We start from the raw sequence: 21372 nt of genomic DNA, 5'->3' as shown, positions 1-21372 counted from the left end.
AGTTAAAAAATATTTAGAACATTCAAAATATATAAACATATTTAAACAATAGCATGTAATGCTAGACATTGAGGGGTCCATATTACTAGACATAAATAATTCAGGCTTTTTTCTGGCATAAGGAGTGATTTGTCCAGATTTTTATATGCTTTGGTTCTGTGTTCAATAAACTGTCATAAAAAATTTAGATCTTGATTTTGATTAATGATCTTGCAGAAGTTCAGGGGAAGAAGTCATCCACTGTCTCCACACCAAAGCTTTTGGAAGGCCAGCGCCTAAGCAGTTTGACCTTTGGGTGCTTTTTATCCCGAGCAAGGAGTCCTCCTCAAGTAGTAAAATCTGAGGAAATGAGCAAGATATCATCTAAAGAACCCGAGTTCGCTGAGGGAAAGGACATAGAAGGTATTTATGGACTACAGGAATTTACTTTGATGGTTTTTTAAAAAGGAAAAATAATTTACTAAGATTCATCCAAATATAGCTTAATTTTCCTTGTTTTTTTTTCCTGACAAGGTGATGTTTTATGAAAATATTTTTAAAGAGCAATCCAGCCTTTAATTTGTATAGCTAGTTATCTTGTGTGTGTTTTGGGGAGTCTTTGACAAGGATGCATAGAAGGGACTGATTTTCCCCTCTTGATACTTTTTCCTGCGGTAGGTAGCAGTGATATTTAAAATTAAAAAGTTCACGGTTGTACCTACAAGTACTTGTTTTAGCTGAGTTTCATATTAGAACTATGAACTTTCTATTATTTACTTAAAATATTTAAAAATTACCTGATATTAAATACGAAGTTAAATATGGCATAGCGAACTTATAAAGAAAAAGAACACCAGGGGACAATTTAGTAAGTGCTTTGATTTTCCCTTTCCCGTTTTGCTTCAAAGAGGAAAATATTTGCTTTGATTTTCCCTTTCCCGTTTTGCTTCAAAGAGGAAAATATTTGCATAGATGTTTAAGTCCTGGACCTGTGTGCAGATTTCCACCCTTCTTTTATTTGTAAAGCCCCTTTAAATTTTGCTTTGTTTTGCAGCTGCTGGCTTTGCTACCTGTAGTGTGACTTTGCCCAGATATTTTAGAAAGGCTTGAATTGACACTGTCTCTGTTTTCAGCTCCCGCTTCCTTCCTCCAAAGGAGAAAAACTGTAGCCCTAAAAGCTGTCTCTGTACTTGGTTATGAAATCCTGAAAACTGCATAATGTTTTTCCAGTCGGAATTCTCCTTTGCTACTTGCTTTTATGCTGTTGCTTGCAATTTTTTTTTTCTTTTTTGAGAAGTCATTTTGATTTTCCCTTCCACTTTCTAAGAGTCAGTTGAGTATAGCTTAGTACAGCCGAGGTTGCCCGTCCCGAAGCTCTTGCTCACTTGCAAATTTAACAAATTGCCTGATACCAAATCATCAAGCTTATTTGTTCAGCCTCTAGTTCCTTGTTATGAAGGTTAAGTATATGTTTTCAAAAGTTCCTCTTGTACTCTTTATGAATTGCACAAATGTTTAGTTCACTGTTTATGAAGCCAGTGGTTCATTCTATTAATTATATTCAAAACAAAAGTAAGCCTCATCAAAAGACATTGTTAAAGAGCATTATTCTTGTTATAAAACACACTTGGAGATATGAATAAGCCAAGTAGAGGCAGGAAAGCTTTTCTGTGTTATGTTTCTTCGTGGCTTTGCATATTTCATTTATTGAAGCTTGGGAACAAAGGTTGTTTTTCTTTTTTTAGACTATAGCTTTATATTTATTATGTTTAAATTTTCTTATGATAATTTTGAAATTTAGTTGAAAGAGGGCTGTCCTTTGCTTTGCTTTAAAATAGAATTAGTGGTGTCCTTTGGTGGTTGCTTTCTTTGATAGAGTTGCCTCCCCGCCCCCAACATGTTTCTTTGTAAAAAGCAGTTTAATTTGATACTCTTCTATTGAAGTGTTAGGGCTCCTATTTTATCTTAAAGCTTACAGTTTTCAAAGTTGGGTTTAAACAAGACATACAACTAAAAAAGGATAAGGTAAATTAACTTTAGTCATATGAAAATTCCAGTTTTACAATGTAGTTTCATAAAGCTAAATGTACAGAAAGATTACATTATCAAAGGCAACATGCCGATATGATGTATACTTTTCTAGAAATGGAAATTCCAGAAAAGTCGGGTGAGAACCAAATTCAAGAAAACAACCGGGGTCAGAGAACGTTGCATCAAACCCCTTGTGTCCTGGAACAGAATCGGAAAACAAGAACGAGCTTTGCAACAGATGGTGGCGCATCCCAGAATTCTGGGGCTCCAGGGAGTGACTGGAGTTCTGATGAGGAGGACGGGAGCAAAGGAAGATCCAATTGCAGGTACACGTCCACTTTTTCCAGTCACACGTCAGAGGAAGGGGTCCAGTGTAGCAGAATGGGCAGCGAGGCGTACCTGACAGCGTCTGATGACAGCAGTTCTATATTTGAAGAAGAGACTTTTGGCATAAAGAGACCAGAACACAAGAAGCTGTATTCTTGGCAACAGGAGGCACAGTGGAAAGCTCAGAATTGTCCTCTTGTAAAGGGAAATTCTGAATCAAGTAAAAAGGAGCACGATAGTTCGTCAGATGAACTGAATAAAAAATTTCAGTCTCAGAGACTGGATTATTCATCGTCGTCGAGTGAGGCCAACACCCCCAGCCCTATTTTGACCCCAGCTTTGACTCCCAAGCATCCTAACTTGCTCCCTGGAAAAGGTACACAGTTAGTGCCTTTGTCAAACCTGCCGCCCCCAAAGTTAAGGATCCCTAATGTGTTCAGCATAAGTGTGGCACTAGCCAAAAGGCACTTAAGCCAGCCACAGTTAAGTTCCGATAGGATGTTTGGTACAAACAGAAATGCCATAAGCATGATACGGCCGCTCAGACCTCAGGAAACAGACCTTGATCTAGTTGATGACGACAGTACAGAAATTTTAGAGAATATGGACACCAGTTGTGATGACGGATTGTTTTCCTATGACTCTCTGGAATCCCCGTGCTCCGACGACCAGGAACCCTGTGACTCGGCCAAGAAGCCGGCATGTGGCAAACCGCCCACCCCGCCCCTGCACCGCTTTCCCTCTTGGGTAAATGATATTGCTGTGTGCGACGCGTGCACGCTGGTTTTTAACTAACACCCATTTTCAAGTTTTACTTTACTTCTTTTCCTGTTTCTTTTAGGATCCAGATTGTTCTGAAACATCTCAGTTTTCAGAATGCCGTTTTCCCTTCTCTTTTCCCACTAGTTGTAAGTCAGTTGAGAAATAAGGTGAAGACAGGTGGAAGATCAAAATATTGCCTTTATTACTGAGAAAACTGAGTTTAGAGAATTGGTGGGCAGATGAGCTTTCCGACACTGAACTTGGAATTCTCTAGATTTATAAACCCAGTCCCAGGTAGTGCTGGACCTCCAGAGGCTTCCTCAGGAGAGGCTTGCCCCTCCAAAATAGCTTACAGCCCAGAGAAAGAACAAATGGTGTTTTCTGAGCCATTACTTCTCAAGAGAAGGGACAGAGACAGGTGCCTGTCCAGGTTCTCCTTCTAAGCCTGCCAGTCATGTTAAGCCGTTCCTCCTTCTTGGGAGGGAGAAATGAATGGTTGGAGAAGGATCTGGAATATTACTGGAGTTCCCTCCATATGGAAGGAAATATCAAAGGTGGGAAGAAGGGTTTCTCTTATCTGTGTAATACTTTGGGCAAATTTGGAACCAGGACACTTAACTCTTATTGGTCATCAGTTTTTTAACTTAATCCTTTACTTGATTGACTTCAAGAGAAATTTAATTTTACTCTTCATGAGCTTATAAATCCATTGCTTTAACCAAAAGTATCTTCCTGTGTATCTAGAGTACATTGAAATTTCTTCCATTGAAAACACTGACCATTAATACAGTAGTTAACCCATCATTGTGTGATTCTTTATAGGAATATCTATATCACTAGATTTAAAAGGTTATTCTTATATTTGAAACAAATTATCTGTCTTCCTTCACTTTTTGACATAGTTTAACCTTTGGCCTCCAGAGAAGCGTCAGGGTTGCAGTATTTTTGGGGCTTGGGGGTCATATTCTGTGGTTATTATTTTTTATTTAGTGACCAGTGTGATTTTAAGCAAATTAAGGCAGCCATGTTTTCCTACTGTAAATTTGGACCTTGAGATGTATCTGCTCTTACTTACTTTCAAAAGAACATTTCTTTGCGGTGCCTACATGAAAACGTCTGCAGTTCATTATTAAATTCTGGATAGCACAAAAAAGTAGGCATTATTGGCATGTGAATCTCTGGAATTTCAATTATGTTATCCTTTAGGCAGTGAGGATTTGAAATTTTTGCTTCTTTTATTATGTTGAGATTTTCAGAGATTTAGGTTAGGCTTTTCATGTTCGCTTTATTTGGCAAACCATTTTCTTACTCTTTTGCCTTTCTCGCTTCAATTTGTCTTCTGAAGCTGTTCAATCCTGAAAAAGTAGTAGCACTTTTCAAAAGCCTTCTAGCAGCCTGGCCAAGTTTGAGGTTTTATTTCGTTGTTTATTAGGTATTTTCAGGTTTCAAGGAAAAGAGATGTATTCCAGTTACCTCAATTTATGTGAGTTTATTTTAAGGATTCTTAAGAGTTTATTTGAAGGCATAGACCATCCCTACTGAACTGGAATATCTTTCAAAATACAATAGTCACTGTAGTGGGAAAACGTGAGGATTCAGCAGTACCTCTAATAGTCGTCAATTCCTTAGAAATAGGTGACACCCGATGCCCCTGGACCAGTGGCTTAGCTTGACCTCTCCCGTCTGCAGTGACTCGTCTTGTCTCACTACTGCTAACTCCTCTCCTCCACTCTGTCCCGCTTCCAGCTGCCTCTCCTCTCCTGCTCACTGCCCTGTGTTTACACATCTCAGTGTTCTGCCCACTCTGCTCTTCGTCTCTGCGTGCGCTATCTCACAATCCTGTTCTCAGAGAAACCGCATCTGATTCATTCACTCAGCCATTCTCCAAACCAAAGCGTCTCAGACAGTTGGGATCTCATGCCCGTTACCCAGCAGGCCACTGGCTAGCACAGTCCTGAAGAGGACTGCCTTAGTTGCCTGCTATGCCCTGGTCCAGGCGACCGTGTCCAGGTTAGATGCAGTGCAGAATTCAGGACATGGTGATTATGCGTTAAGAACAGCCTGGAATCCCTTTCCTTACAGAGGGCAGGGCTAATTAACCTGTCCAGTACCCATTTCAGAGATTTCTCTCAAAGAAGAGAAAGCCAAATAACAACCTGCTTTTGGAATAAGATAATATTATAAATTCCATTGCCATTCTCAAATTCATTTTTTATTTGGCCTCAGGTGTTCCTTCTATTTCATTGAAATGTACGTTGAAATAAGGAGAGGACAGCGCTTAATGCTACTCTATCTGTGATTTCTGACTTCCAGATTTTTCTCCTTTCTCTCACCATATTCTAGAATAGTAGGCTATTAAAGGTAATATTTATGTGTAGTCAGTGATTATGAATGGTTTCTAACCTCATACTACAGCCATTCGAAGTTTTCTGGGTTTTTTTTTTTCTTTACCCATGTTCTAGAATGGTAGAAGACTGTGGTGTTTATGTGCAGTGATCATGAATAAGTTTTCTCTTACTTTTTTCCTATCTCTTCAAAAGAACTTAAAATACCAAGCAAAAACTTGGGAACAAAGATAAATAATGGAATGACTAATGGATGGAAAAGGTCTGCCGTGCTGTCCGCAGTGGCATATTTGAGTTGGCACTGTTGAGAGTTTTATAATAATGCCCCGCTCTGCTGTATATTAAATGAAGAACAAATGAAAAGCATGTGTATTGAAAGTAATCATGTCTTTGCTTTAAATATCCAGTTTAAATCTCTCTTTTACATCAGGAGAGCAGAATTTATGCTGTAGCCAAATCAGGCATGCGAATGTCTGAGGCCTTCAATATGGAGAATGTTAATAAAAGTAAGTGATTTTGCATGCTACAATGTAGATGGATGTTGGGGACATAATGCTAAAGGAAATAAGCCAGTCACGAACTAATAAATACTGTACGATTCCACTTCTATGAGGTATCTAAAGTGCTCACATTCACCGAAACAGAAAATGGAATGGTGGTGACTAGGGCCTGGGCGGAGGGCGGGCGGGGGAGTTGTTGCTTAATGGGTATAGAGTTTCAGATTTGCAAGATAAAGGAGTTCTGGAGACCCGATTCACAACAGTGTGCCTATAATTAACACTAACTGACCTGCACACTTAGAAATGGTTTAGGTGGTAAATTTAATGTCATGTGTTTCTTATTACAATAAAACATGTTTAAAAAAATAAGTGATTTTGTATTCCCAGTTCACTAGCCAACAGCTTCCTAAATGTCTGAAGTCATTGGAATAGAATTATGTAAAACTTGCAGAAAATGATTTCTAAGGTTGCCGATTTACATTTTAAAGTTGAAATTCATTGTTACCCAATATAGGGGCACATCCATCCATGTTCAGTTCTTTTTGTTTTTACCTAAAACAGGAGAAAGCAAAGAAGCTGTGGAGTTTCAGCTGTTTAAGGCTGCAAAATTATCAGTCTCTATGTCCTTTTTTCCAGAGTTTAAAACACATTCCTTCTTTCTTCCTTCAAAAAAATTTTGAAGAAGCAAATGCATTCCTATTATAAAAAGTAAAACCAAACAACAGCAAACTGTCTGGAATAAAAAGAGAAATTTTCCTGTGGTTCCTTCTCCTAGCTCCCTCCCTATCCAACACTAATTCAAATCTTAGAGGCAACCATTGATGTTCTATTTCAGCGATCTTCTGTTCGTACCGTTTGGGAAATTAGATTCTAAGTTTTCAGCATGAGTTCACCTGATAAAGTCTTCAGCATGCCAGTGTTTTAACACCATATCACTAATAGAGCTGTGAAGAACTGGAGAATATCTTCATAGGGTAGTGCTCACTGAATCGGCAGGTGCTTGTGCTATTTCTGCCCAGCCTGAGCAGGAGAGAGATGCCTGCTGAAGAAATAAAAGCTTTGATCCTTACTCTCAAAGAGCTTACAGTCTGGTTGGGGAAGTAGCACATGGGAGGAAATAATGAGCCATGGAAGAGAGTGTATCATTCTTACAGCAGACGATAGAACAGTCATGCATGTTAATCCAGCTTCTCTTTAATTGGAAATTTTGCTAGCTCACGTCCATAAGAAATAGACCTAAGTGCTAGAGAGAAGGGTTTTGTTTTGTTTATTGGTTTGTTTGTTTTTTTTAAATCACTTTGTTTTCTGTTTCAGATTCCGTTGCTCTGTTGTCCTATACCACATCAGGACTCTATACCTCTCTGATATACAAGAATATGACAACCCCAGTGTATACAACTTTGAAGGGGGTAAGTCATTACTATTACTGCTAAGCATGTAGCTCTCTTCATGGTGGATCGGGAAAAGTGTTTCTTCAAGCTCCAGATTCCATTCTTGACATTTTACTCTGACTCTCCCTTTATAGGAAATTGTAGACATTCACACTAATATATCATAAAAAGAGAAGAAATGGAAAGATCTAGAGAAGATATTTCTGCTTCTCAGAGTATTAGAGGTTTGGGCCCATTTTTATTATACCCCATGTGATTTTCCACCCCCTCCATGGTGGTTAATTGTTTAAAGGAAATATCCCTATTAATGATGTAGGGAAGGCTCCTAATTTGGAAAGATTTTTCTGTCACTGCCAGGGTTCCCTTCCCTTGCTTGAAGTACTTAATTAAAGTAAGTATTGTCAAGTATTAACGGCCTTATGTTTTTCAGGAATCTTTAATATTTGACAAATGCCTTGCTAATGAGAATTTGGGATTTAACAGATGACTTTGAAAATGCCAAAGTAGGGCGCCTCAGTGGCTCAGTCGTTAAGCGTCTGCCTTCGGCTCAGGTCATGATCTTAGGATCCTGGGCTGGAGCCCCGCATCGGGCTCCCTGCTCTGCGGGAAGCCTGCTTCTCCCTCTCCCACTCCCCCTGCTTGTGTTCCTGCTCTCGCTCTGTCTCTCTCTGTCAAATAAATAAATAAAATCTTTAAAAAAGAAAAGAAAAGAAAAGAAAATGCCAAAGTGTATTCTTGTATTCCTTTAAAAAATTCTTATTTCAAGGGCGCCTGGGTGGCTCAGTTGGTTAAGCGACTGCTTTCGGCTCAGGTCATGATCCTGGAGTCCCGGGATCGAGTCCCGCGTCGGGCTCCCTGCTCGGCGGGAAGCCTGCTTCTCCCTCTGACTCTCCCCCTCTCATGCTCTCTATCTCTCATTCTCTCTCTCTCAAATAAATAAATAAAATCTTAAAAAAAATAAAAAAATCTTATTCCATGACTTTTGGTAAAACATTTCATATCTAAAAAGAGAGGTGACTTAAAAAAAAAAAAAAAAGAGAGGTGACTTTAGAGATGGACACATATAAGCTGTTGTGCTTTTCTTTAGAAGGCAACACAAATAAGCAGCAGCCCATTCCTGGATGACTCCTCTGGGTCTGAGGAAGAAGATAGTTCCAGATCCAGCTCACGGACTTCGGAGTCAGACACGCGCAGTCGGAGTGGACCAGGCAGCCCTAGAGCCATGAAACGAGGTGAGGGAAGGTCTCAGGCATACGAGACAATTCCACGTAATTCAGGATATTTAATAGGAATTTTATCTCCATAACAGGACTTTTTAAAACAAAGTACCTGCTTTGAACGAAATGGAAACGAGAATTAGCCAGGACTAAGATGCTTATATTCTAGTCCTAATTCTCTTCTTAATTCTTTTGTGATACCACCCAAACCACACGATCTTTTTTGTTTTGTTTTGTTTAACCTTATCTTATCTATAAGAGAGAGATCACTTTATTACGGGAATAGAGTGAAATAATTGGCCAAAACAGAGTTTCTCTTTTATAGTTAGTATGTGGCATTTTGGATAATTTATGGGATAGTCTTATTTCAGCTAAATTTGTTATGCTGCTAAGTGGTGGAAAATACACCTAAAAACTTGGTGGTTAATCTGATACTAAGATGGAAACCAACAAAAGCTTTACTTTGGGCATGTCTGTGAGTTTTAGTGGATTGTGAAGAAATTTTTGGCATAGGTAGAGGTGACAGAGAAACATAATCACACTAAATGGCACCTGTATTTTATGAAAGCCTGTAATGCAGTGTGCTCTGTTGGTTTTCAAACCATGTTCCATGGAACCCCTAGGTAATCCTCAACCCCTCAACTTCAACTGGAACTGTTCAACTTTCATAGACTTAGTATTTTGGGCTTCCACCAGCCTCTTTACTCCTACCTTGGCCCCCAACAGCCAGGATCGGGTTATGTTACACTTCCGCTCAAAACACTGCAAAGACTCATAATAGTTAGGAGGTGTTACATGACTCTTGTGTCTTTGATCTCATCTCCTTTCTCCTTCCTTGCTCAGCTCTGGCTACACTGACCCTCTTGCTGTTCCTAGAACATGCCAGGCATGCTTTGATTTCAGGACCTTCACACTAATTGTTTCCTCTACCTGGTATTCTTCCCCCCGCCATGTCTATCAGGCTAACTCTGGCACGTACTATAGTGCTTTGCTCAAACACTGCCTTCTCAGTGAGAGCCACCCTGAGCACACCATTCAAATTGTAATCCCTTGCTCTTCTCCAACTACTAGCTCTTTTAATTCCCTCTGGTGTGCTCTATGTTATATTTTTTCCTAGCACTTACTGCCTATTTTTTGTCTGTCTCCACTGACTAGAATCTATGTTCTATGAAGGCAGAGATTTTTCTGTTTTGTTGTCTGCTCTATCCCTGGCACCCAGGGGAGTTCCCAGCACACTGGCCCTGGGGCTGGGCGCCTGAGATTTGCACTCCACCATTGCTCCTGCCTAGCTATTTGACTTTGGACAAATGTTTTAATTTAATCACTGGACGTTAGTCTCCTTAGAGAATGAAGGCATTAATCAAGATGATCTCTGAGTTCCCTTATAAATCTAAATTCTGTTATTCTGTGAAAAATAAAGGTATTAATATTGTCGTGACTTTTACTTGTGTTAGTCAAATAAACAAGAATAATGATATAGTGACATTGTCCTGACAAGTCCCTTAAATGTTAATAAACACTTTTAAAAATTGCCAGATACTGCAATGAATAATAATGTAAGTCCTTGATTTTATTATATTGAAAATCTCCAATTGTAGGAACCCTGCAAATGTGGCTTGCAACTTGTAAGTCATTTTCTAAAAAAAAGGCAAGTGAATTATCATGAAAATGTTCCCTTGAATTTTGCTTTGTAGTTGCTGGCAAATGAAATAGTCTGTTTATATCTTTAAGTCTTATTGCTTCTCTTTTACAAAAAGATTTTAAAAATTTATAAACTGGTATATTCAACTTATATGAAAAATATTACTGAATTGTGAAGTTCTTTTTGATGTGTATTACTTTAGAAGTGATTACAAAAACTAAGTGGTTTAAAATGCGATTGTAGGGGTGCCTGGGTGGCTCAGTCAGTTAAACGTCTGCCTTCGGCTCGGGTCATGATCCCAGGGTCCTGGGATCGAGCCCCACATCAGGCTCCCTGCTTGGTGGGGAGCCTACTTCTCCCTCTCCCACTTCCCCTGCTTGTGCTCTCTCTCTCTGTCAAAATAAATAAATAAAATTTTAAAAAAAAATGTGATTGTATAAATTTTGATAAATTAAAATCCCACATTTGTTTGCCTATATATATCAATATGTAAATACACGTTTTTAGTCCTTAATAAAAGATACATTAGTATCCTTGCATATATTTTGTGTATATATATTGTACAGTTTATGTAAAATTTGCTGTGCTTGTAATCATACCACCATATTTATATTTCTGTGACTTCCTTGGAGGTTTGCATGATAATCCATACCCTTTAGTTCTGTTTTCTGCTTTAAAAGTTCTTTCTGGCAAAAAGTATGAGAACAAATCTAGTCTAGGAAGGCTTATGATTTTGGAATAGCTGTATTCCTTGGGAGAACTCACAGCTGGCATTTGGACCACCTGATTATTAAATATTGACTTAATTTATTTCTTTATTCGTCTAGGTGTGTCTCTGTCTTCAGTGACATCTGAAAGTGATTATGCCATCCCCCCAGATGCTTACTCCACAGACACAGAGTACTCACAGCCAGAACAGAAGCTCCCTAAAACTTGCTCATCATCCAGTGATAACGGGAAAAATGTAAACACTGAATCAGGTTTAAAAAAAAAAAAAAGAAACAAAATATTAATGAATCTTGTTAGTTTGAGCCTCCAAAAGGAAACTTAAATTTTTAAAATTTCTTTTTAATTAGGAACCACTGGAAAAATCTGGCTATTTATTAAAAATGAGTGGTAAAGTCAAGACTTGGAAGAGGAGGTGGTTTGTTCTTAAAGGTGGTGAATTACTTTACTATAAATCTCCGGTAAGTGGGAAGCACTTGCTGTTTACAGCTGAATTCCTCAAACTATAAATCAAACTTCTGATTGATTGTCTTCCCTGTAATGCAATTAATTATACAAAGCATTTCTTACTATCACTGTTACAGGTAATCAATCACTTTACCTTTCGGTTTTCTTCCTTTCCTACAGAGTGATGTAATTAGAAAACCCCAGGGCCATATTGAACTTAGTGCATCCTGTGGTATTTTAAGAGGAGATAACAAACAAACAGTTCAGGTACTTTATATTAACTTTTTTTTTTTACTTTTTTGTAGCATGCAAAACCTAATTCTTAATTATCCAAGCTAACAGAGAGGAGATTGGATGATTCACTCTTTCTTTATTCATTTTGTGTTAAGTGTGATGCCTCAAAAACGTGTGAAACCCCAGGCCTTCTCAGTTAAAAATACAACATAAGCTAGGTTTGTGTTGAGTAACTGTCCACAGCACTTCCTTTGCTCTTTATCCCATACACTCATCTTTCCCTATACTTGATCTCCCAGCTATTCTCAGCTCTCCAACTGTCTAGCTATTTTAGGGAAGGCTTATCTGAGAAATGAATTCCCAATATTATTAGTTTGATGTACTACTAAATTCAGGAGAGCTTGCGTTTTGATATAGAACCAGAAAATGGCATTTCTTCTATGAACTTCAGCTGCTATAGTGTCTAAGTGGGAAAAATACTGGTGAGGAGAAAGCTGCCCTACTTCACACCAAGTCACACCCTAGACATAGCTGCTGGCCATTAACCCACACAATAAGGCCAGTCTTGCTAGAAGCCTACTAAATGTAAAACACTCTGGAGATAGTTTGGTAAATGTGATTTAAATTCAGACACTTTATTTCTGAAATGCCTTCAATAATTATTATTTTCATATCTTGCTCCTTTGGGGAGAGGAATAAGGCTCATTATCAGTGTTTTCTGGAGATAATACCTGAGAATTGCCCAAAAATGTAGAAGGGAGAATCAGGGAAAGTTTTGTCTTGAAGCATGGCCAATAAGAATCATCTATAAGTGGGGCCCCCGAGTGGCACAGTCAGTTAAGTGGCCAACTCTTGGTTTCAGCTCAGGTCATGATCTCAGGGTCCTGGGATTGAGCCCCACGTCGGGCTCCAAGCTCAGCGTGGAGTCGGCTTGAGATTCTCTTCTCCCTCTGCCCCTCCCCTTCCCTGTACTCTCTCTCCCTCTCTCTTTCTCTAAAATAAATAAATAAAATCTTAAAAGAATCATCTACAAGCTTCTGAAATATTTGGAAGTTTTGAAATGTGGTTAATTTAAGACTAAATTATGGGTTCATAATATCTGATCACAGGTTCTAAGAATTTCTCCTCTTCTAAGCAAGGTCTTCTTATTTTATTTATAATTGATTTCTTCATTTCTATAACAAATAACTCCTCTTTATTTGCTAAAAATATATTATTTTATTACAATCTCCAATCATGCTGCTGCTCACTTCAACAGCCAGGAGCCTATACCACATTTAAGAGAGAAAAGGTAATGAGTAACCAAGAAAAAAAATCATGACTCAAAAGTGTAATACTCTGCAAAATTTCAAAGTAAACTAAAGTGAGAAAATTATTTCAACACCAAGTTAATTATTGTAATTCTCACAAAGTGGTTAGACTACTCTAAATTATTTATGGAGTCATTTTTTAGCACCTAGGGTTCAAGATATGGCATGTTTGTTTCTACGTTAATTAATGATGTTTTTAGGATAGACAGGGAAAAGCTAATAATTCTAAATCGTCAGAGTTTCCTTTCCTATCTCTTTCTCATCCCATTCTAGTTGACCACTGAAAAACACACATACTATCTGACTGCAGATTCTCCCAATATATTGGAAGAATGGATTAAAGTGTTACAGAATGTTCTCCGAGTACAAGCTGCCAACCCGCTTTTCCTGCAGCCTGAGGGCAAACCGACGGTGAAGGGATTGCTCACCAAGGTAGGACCTTTATGTGCATAGAAGTGTCCTAGGCAACTGGGGTGTTAGCCCCACTGATCATAAGTGGGTGTCAGAAAATATGTGTATTGAGTATTTAAATTATCTTGGATAGGAAGGGTATTTTACTTAGGATACCAAATGTCCTTACCATCAAAAATTCCCTAACCAGAATTTTTAAAAGATACTTGAAAAGCTTAGGAAAGTTGTTTAAAATATGTGAAAAACAAGCTTTTCCTAATCAGTAAGTAAAGGATGAATATCAATGGGGGAAAAGAACGAAGGACACAATGGGAAAGAAGTAGAGTTGGTAGACATGAAATATACAAATGATATTTTTAAAAATCTGGTCAAGGGGTGCCTGGGTGGCTCAGTTGGTTCAGTGTCCAACTCCTGATTTCAGCTCAGGTCTTGATCTCAGGGTCCTGAGTTCAAGCCCCATGTTGGGCTCCACTGTGGGCATGGAGCGTACTTAAAAAAAAATAATCTGGTCAAAGGGAGGATACTTTTTAAAATTATGAAATACAGTATTGACACAAATTAAGAAATCTGCTAGTGAGCATATTACTTTAGAGGCAATTTGGAAAAAGAAAAGAAGAAGATGGCAATTTGGCAGTATCTTGACCACAGTGTTAGTTCAGTGAATGTTTTCGAATGAAGAAATGAATGAATATTAAATGTTTAAAAACATTTATACAGACCTTTTCATCCAGCAATCTCAGTCCAAGAAATTTATACTTGGGAAATGATCTTAGTTTGCAAAAGATTTACGTGTAAGAATGTCCATCACAGCATGGTTTGTTTTTTTTTCCTATTTTTAAAAAATGAGGTATAATAACTAAAATGCAGATCATAGGGCACCTGGGTAGCTCAGTTGGTTAAGCATTTGACTTTTGATCTCAGCTCGTGTCTTGATCTCAGGGTCGTGAGTTCAAGCCCCACGTTGGGCTCCACACTGGGCATGGAGTTTACTTAAAAAAAATGGATAAAGAAAATGCATATCTTAAGTATAGAGTCTGATGAGTTTTGACAAATATTTACTATCACTCTGTCACAATATAGAACATTTCAATTGCCCCAGAAAGATTACTTGCCTGGCACAGTTTATAATGAAGAAAAATTGGCATCAACTTAAATGTAAAGTAGGGGATAGTTTAAACAAGTATGTATAATCAGATAATGCTTTACTTGCAGCCATTTAAATATTGTAAAAGAATACTTAGTGCTCTAGAAATATGATGCATTGTTAGTTGATAGAATAGACAGCAGTATTATGTTATTAGCCCATTTTGTTATATATATAGAGAGAAAAATGTCTGAAAATGAAATATACCAAGATATATTGTAACTCTGATTTTATTCTTGCTTAATTCTGTTTTCTCACTTTTTTAGAATGAGGAAGAATTGATTTATGCTAAGATAAATATTATTTTTCAATTTAAAAAACCCTATTGGTCACTTTAAGAAAAATGGAATAAAATATTTACACATAAAATATCACACACAAAAATAACCTCTAAATAATCACTCATCATTCATGTGCTTTGTTTATGTAAGAAGTTAAAAATTTAGATTTAGACAAGCTATGTCACCATGTAATTTATACTTGGCACTGATGTGGGAACATAGATGGGTGCTACTCAGTAATATTTACAGATTGACCAGCTACACCAAAAGTAAGAGAAAAAACTCACCAATACATTCAACAAAGAATTGTGCTGTGTTTTTTCCAAAATGTTACATTACCATGAAAATGTTTTTTCAGTTACCCGTGACTTAGAGACTCCCTGGTATTATGCAAATATATATTTTTCCAGTGAACACAGTGCTACTTTAAATCATATTCTTACTATAATTCATAATAACTAGCTGTCCTCTGATTTCAAGGACCATGTGTATCAAACCCTTAGACTTTAATATGATCCTGTGGCTAAGGGTTTGTTACTTCTCCCACAGTCTGTTTGTTTAGTTGTTTTTTCTTTATCCACATGGCATTGTCAGTTCCTGCACGATACATTTCTGCTATTCTCTGCCTCCCATTTCACAATTGCATTTTAAATGAAGATAAGTAGATGTGATTATCAGATGACTAAACCATTTGGGTTTGTAGACAGGATGCTTATTAGGTTTCCTTCCTACCATTTTTCATGTCCACCCCCATATTTTCACCCTCAGAGCCTTATAAGAGAAAAACTTCCCTCAGTTATTCTGAGTGACTTGTTCTGAGCCCACATTCAGGCTACAATTTAAGATACTGTAGAACAGCACTTGAATACTTCGGAAGGGAGGAGATTTTTTTCAGGTTGTCACATTGTTATTAAGTACAGAAATATGTAGGTAGATGTTAAGAACTTGACTAATTTGATTCTGGATAGTCACTCTCACGACTTTTATTTTAATGCTTAGGAAGAACATTTTCTGTCTAAAAAGTCATTTATTTAAAAAACAAAAATTTGGGTGCCTGGGTGGCTCAGTTGGTTAGGCGAGTGCCTTCGGCTCAGGTCATGATCCTGGAGTCCCGGGATCGAGTACCGCATCGGGCTCCCTGCTCAGCGGGGAGTCTGCTTCTCCCTCTGACCTTCCTCCCTTTCATGCTCTCTCTCTACTATTCTCTCTCTCTCTCAATAAATCAATAAAAATCTTTAAAAAAATAAAAAACAAAAATTTATTGAGCAGTTACCACGAGCCGGGCAATGGGCTGTGAGGGACATCAAGATAAACAGGCCACTGCCCCATCCCTCAGAGAACCTCATCATATATTGGGAAAGAAAGGGAAATAGCATATTATAATGATATGTACCAAGTGCAATTATGAGATGCATGGTACGGTCACAGAGAAATCTAATTTAGGCTGTGGGATCAGGAACAACTTCTGGGAGAAGATTCATTTGTGCTGAGTCTTCAGGGAGCAGAAGGAATAGTTACACCAAATGGAAATGGGCAAGGAAGGTTTCCCAGGCTAGGAGACAGGGAGGACAAAGACAGAGTATCTCAAAGCAGTGCCATCTCCACTGAAAACAAGTCCTTTGGAGAAAAAGCTGGGAGGGTCCTGATCATGGAGGGCTTTTTTGTCTTGTGAAGGACTTTATGCTTCACCCTGAAGGTGGTGTGGAACCCAGTCCGGTTGGTAAACTGGGGCAGGGGCATATTCATGTTGTTATCATGTTATCTCGCCGCTGTGTGGCGAGGAAGGTGGATTTGTCAGAGGCAAGCTGGAGGTTCTAAGACCAGTTAGCAGAAGTGGTTCTTGTGAAGAGGATGAGACTCTGAACTGGTCATAGGGAAAGAGAGGAGAGGGTGAATTTAAATAAGGGTAGGATGTAAAATCTTTGATTCGATTTTTTGAATTCAGGATCAGGAAGTGAGAAAGAGAAGAGTGGCTGGGTGAAAGATAAGAGAGCTCAGGGTGGGGCCCCTGGGTGGCTCGGTCACTTAGATTAAGTGTCCGACAAATAAAATAAATGAAAAGAGAGCTCAGAGAGGAGGAGCAGTTTTAGGTGGATTCAAAGGCTATTTTGGACCATGCCAATTTTTAGAACTTTGAGGATACCTAAGTTAAGAATTTAGAAGTCCAGCAGGCAGTGGCAACACCAGGCTACATCGGAGGAGGGGGCTGGGCTGGAGAGAAGGAGTTGGGGAATCCTCAGCATGTATTTGGTGGTTGAATTCGTGACAGTGAGAGAAGTCACCCAGGGACATGTGTGTTGTGGCAGAGCAGGGGACTGCTGCTGGAACACCGGATTTTACAAAAGCTGAGAGCACATAAAGGAGATGTGTGAAGAGACCCTGGAAAGCAAGTCATGGGGGCCGGGGAGTGGAGTGTGTGACAGGAGGGAGTGGTCTGCAGTATCAGATGCTGTGGAGTGCTCACCAAGGAAGGTACATTGCAGTATGTTGAAAGGTAAAGGGGAGATGAGTAAGTACAGTATTTGAGTTTGGAGGACTGATCGCACAGTCCAGCACATTAGAAGGAATGAACCTGAAGGGAACATCGTGTCGAGAGAAGCATTTTTAGGATAGCAAATGCATACCTTGAGTTTGCAAACTGAGGGGAAGAAGCCAGGAGAGACATGAAGAACAAAGCTCAGAAGTGGGTGGGTGGTGGGGCGCCTGGGTGGCTCAGTTGGTTAGGCGACTGCCTTCGGCTCAGGACATGATCCTGGGGTCCTGGGATCGGGCCCTGCATCGGGCTCCCTGCTCGGCCAGAGGCCTGCTTTTCCCTCCCTCTCCCACTCCCCCTACTTGTGTTCCCCCTCATGCTGTCTCTCTGTCAATTAAATAAATAAATAAAATCTTAAAAAAAAAAGAAGTGGGTGGGTGGGCATGGTAGGTGGGCATGGGGGAACAGCATGGTGGAACAGCATGGTGGGCGGGCATGGGGGAAGGGCCAGGCTGGCAGAAAGGCGAAGAAGGATAAATATCTAAGTTTGTGGGGCGTTGAGTAAGATCCCATCTGATATCCTCAGTTTTCTTGACGAAGATTACTCCACAAGACAAAGTTATTTAGTGAGAACAAGGGAAAGGACTGAGAATAATCAGGGACATATGGAAATACTCAAGGATAGATAGAAAAATGTTAAGTGTTATCAGGGCCCACCTGACTTTAGTGATTTGAGTTCATATTGGTTATTTTTCTCTCACATCTTCATATGCCCAGAAATAAGAGCAGAGAACTTACATTGTAGTGATGTAGAATAGTCATTTTTTTCTAACATTTTATTATGCAAATTTTCAAATATGCAGAGAAGTTGGAAGACCATTGTACAGTGAACACCCATATTCCCACCACCTAGATTCTACAATTAACATTTTACTTGCTTTACACATATCTATCAAGATGACGATTTAAAGTAAATGTTTTCTTATGGGCATTTTCAAACATATGAAAGTAGAAGAAATAATACAATGAACCCTTGGGCACCTGGGTGGCTCAGTCGGTTAAGCGTCCACCTTCGGCTCAGGTCGTGGTCCCAGGGTCCTGGGATTGAGCCCCGCATGGGGCTCCCTGCTCAGCGGAGAGTCGGCTTCTCCCTCTGCCCCTCTCCCCTGCTCATGCTCTCTCCCTCTCTCAAATAACTAAATGAAATCTTAAAAAAAAAAAAAAAAAGAATGAATCCTCATATATTTATCACCCAATTTTAAGTTATTAACTATGGCTAATGTTATGTCTGAAACCCCTCATTACCTTCCCTCCCTCTTCCCACACTCTCCACTGGATGACTTAAAAGCAAATGGAGACGAAATTTTCTTGAGTGGTTATGTTAGAAGCAGAGGACATAACACAGTCCCAGGCCTTGGAGCAAGAGTTATTTTGTGACCAAACTCAGGACCCGAAGCTGGTAGGGAAGGAAGAGAGGCCGGGAGAGAGCTGATAAACTGGAATAAAATGGAAGAACCAGGGGACTTAAAGTTTGGAATGAGGTCAAAGAACAGGAGTGGTGCCAGTAAGGAGTGAAGGAGTGGGGGAAGATTGAGATCAGAGAATAGAATGTCAGTTTCAGAAGCAGAGCAGTTTTCAGTGAAGAAAAAAAAATTGAGGGTGTGGTGGAGGGGATCCATGTTTGCCATGGATGGCAAACATGGAAGGACACCAAAGGTCATCGGAAAGGAAAAGAGCAAGAAACTGAGTCCAGGATGTAGAGAGGGAGTGAAGCAGAGGCTAGGGCAAGAGCATGGGCACAAGTCTTGGCTCTGCCACTTGCCCGTGCGTGACCTTGAATAGGCGACCTGCAGGCTCTGTGCCTTACTGTCCTCATCTGTAAAGTGGGGGGTTAATCATAGTGCCAACCTCACGGGGTGTTGGGAGGATGAAATGAATTATTTAAGCATATAAAGTGCTTTAGAACAGTGCCTGGCACATCATGAACACTCCCCAAATGCTAGCTATTATTCTCACAAGATTTTCACCTAGATATGGAAGTCAGCAAGGCTGGGCGACAGGATTTGTGGTGGGGAACGCTACAGGCATGAGAACTTAGGAGAGGAGAGACGACCACGGGAGCTTGTATTTTGTGTGATGACAGAGGCTAATCATTAGGGTATGATACACCGTGTCTTCAAAGTTCAGGCAGAAAAGGGCACCTGGGTGGCTCAGTTGGTTAAGCGACTGCCTTCGGCTCAGGTCATGATCCTGGAGTCCCGGGATCAAGTCCCGCATCGGGCTCCCTGCTCAGCAGGGAGTCTGCTTCTCCCTCTGACCCTCTTCCCTCTCGTGCTCTCTATCTCTCATTCTCTCTCTCTCTCAAATAAATAAATAAAATCTTTAAAAAAAAAAACAAAGTTCAGGCAGAACCTTTGTTAGGGATTCAAGGTAAAAAAAAAATGATTCTTTCAATTATTTCATTTGCCAAAGCCCTGGGATTTGAGGTTGTCTTTTAAACTTTTATGAGGATTCTTCTAGCATAATTTGCTTTATTATGGATTTTTCAGAATAAGTCAGAGTTTTAAGAAATCCTAATATAATTAGAGGTACACATAAAAACAGATTGTGCTTTTAAGACAACTTTTACAGTGAACTGGCAAAGGTCTTTGTTAACTTGTAGTTCTTCAAAGGTACACATTGTTCTATTTTAAAGATAAATCATTTCAAAAGTATGCTCTCTGCAGCCAGATGCATTATACTCCAGTTTTGATGAGAGGCCCTTCTGGATTTTGTTTAAAAGAAGAAGAAAAGAAACAAACAAACAAACAAAAACAAACAAACAAACCTGGGTGACACAAACTATTTAAAACTTCCAGGATATTTGTCTGTAAATATATGTTTCTAAATTTAATTAAACTAAAACATGTCTTGCCAAATGTTTTTTTGTTTTTGTTCAAGCAGGATTCTAAATCCATCACACTGTTAGATGGTGGTGTTTGCTTAAACCACAGCTTTGAAAGCCCAAAGGCTGGCTGCGTGTGTGGGTTTAAATGACACGTGTTTTATTTCTCCTTATTCATAGTGAGGAAGGAAGCATTTATTGAGTAACTACTATTTTCCTTTATTTGCATGTTCTCCCTTGGTCATCACATCGGCCCAATAAGTTATACAATAATCCCACGTTATGGACAAAAAGGCTGAGAGGTTAAGTCAGTCACCTGGGGACCTCCATCTAGCATGAGGCAGAACTGGAATTTAAGCATTGGTCCCCTTGACCTCAAAAACCAGGAGTGACTTGCCTCCAGTAAAATCTACTGTGGCAGTTACTTTTCTTCTTCTCAGTGTATTACTATCAGAACAGGCCATTTCAATGTAAGTCATCCCAAGGGCCCTGCAAAACATGCGTGCCTCCCACCCTCACCCCTCGTGTCCCTTCCCCAATGACCTCTCCTCTCCCCTCACTGCTCGGTCTCAGACACACCATCTCCGGGCCTTAACTCTTAGCCCCTTTGTCCGGAGTGTTCTTCCCTCAGATGACTGCATGGCTCATCCACCTCCTTCAGGGCCTGACTCAATGTCAGGGAGGCCTTCCTGAGCCCCTTCTTCTAAACTGTAAAACACACCCCCTCCCCTATCCCCAAGCACTTCCTTGTCTTCTGCATTAGTTTTCTCCTTACTTCTTATCACCATGGGCAAGCCTGACAGCCGCATGTCAGGCTTTAGTTTTACTGGCCAGTGTCTTGGTTTCTAGGAGGTGGACCTCTCCAGGTTGAAGCCCACTCTGTTGCGGGAGAGAATCTAGCCTCAAGGCTTGACAGGGCTGCCAGGGAAGTAGGATTATAGGGCAAGTGCCACCAGGCACGCCACATTCTCGGTCTGGAGCACTAGGGCTTATTGTAAATCTTACCCACTGGCGAGAATGGAGTTCTTGGTTTTTTTCTAGGCTTGACAGTGTGGCCGGGACTGTCTAAAGATCTTCGATGCCTGTACCTGGGCAGGACTGGGGCAGGGAGGAACTCCCAGCAAGGATCCTCGTAAAGCCACCAGATGATTAAAAACCTACAATATTCAGTAAAAGTTTTGATTAAATGTCTTCCACATGAAGCAGATATAAATGTAAACTTTTTGTGTTCTTAAAGACGGTATATAGCATACTGCTGGTTTTGTTGT

The 21372-nt window shown here is 39.7% G+C and overlaps 1 protein-coding gene across 6 annotated transcripts in view; it reads left to right on the top strand.

The window, feature by feature from the left end:
• PLEKHH2 (pleckstrin homology, MyTH4 and FERM domain containing H2) overlaps positions 1-21372 on the top strand; it is a 103999-nt gene that overhangs the window by 41028 nt on the left and 41599 nt on the right. For all 6 annotated transcript variants that reach the window (XR_012379836.1, XR_012379837.1, XM_073897787.1 and 3 more), the window contains 9 exons: positions 217-402; positions 2123-3084; positions 5875-5950; positions 7259-7353; positions 8423-8567; positions 11022-11158; positions 11271-11381; positions 11548-11634; positions 13185-13343. Coding sequence is in view for 4 of the 6 variants with exons in the window: in XM_073897787.1 (XP_073753888.1) it covers positions 217-402; positions 2123-3084; positions 5875-5950; positions 7259-7353; positions 8423-8567; positions 11022-11158; positions 11271-11381; positions 11548-11634; positions 13185-13343 (1958 nt within the window). In the remaining 2 variants the exon portion in view is untranslated. The remainder of the gene's footprint in view (positions 1-216; positions 403-2122; positions 3085-5874; positions 5951-7258; positions 7354-8422; positions 8568-11021; positions 11159-11270; positions 11382-11547; positions 11635-13184; positions 13344-21372) is intronic.

Source organism: Callorhinus ursinus, unplaced genomic scaffold (assembly GCF_003265705.2).
Source record: "Callorhinus ursinus isolate GAN/ISIS: 27379988/994484 unplaced genomic scaffold, GSC_fseal_2.0 scaffold10, whole genome shotgun sequence".
NCBI classification, from domain to species: Eukaryota; Metazoa; Chordata; class Mammalia; order Carnivora; family Otariidae; genus Callorhinus; species Callorhinus ursinus.
Note: the sequence above shows the minus strand (reverse complement) of the source record. Positions and strands in the feature narration are given on the sequence as shown.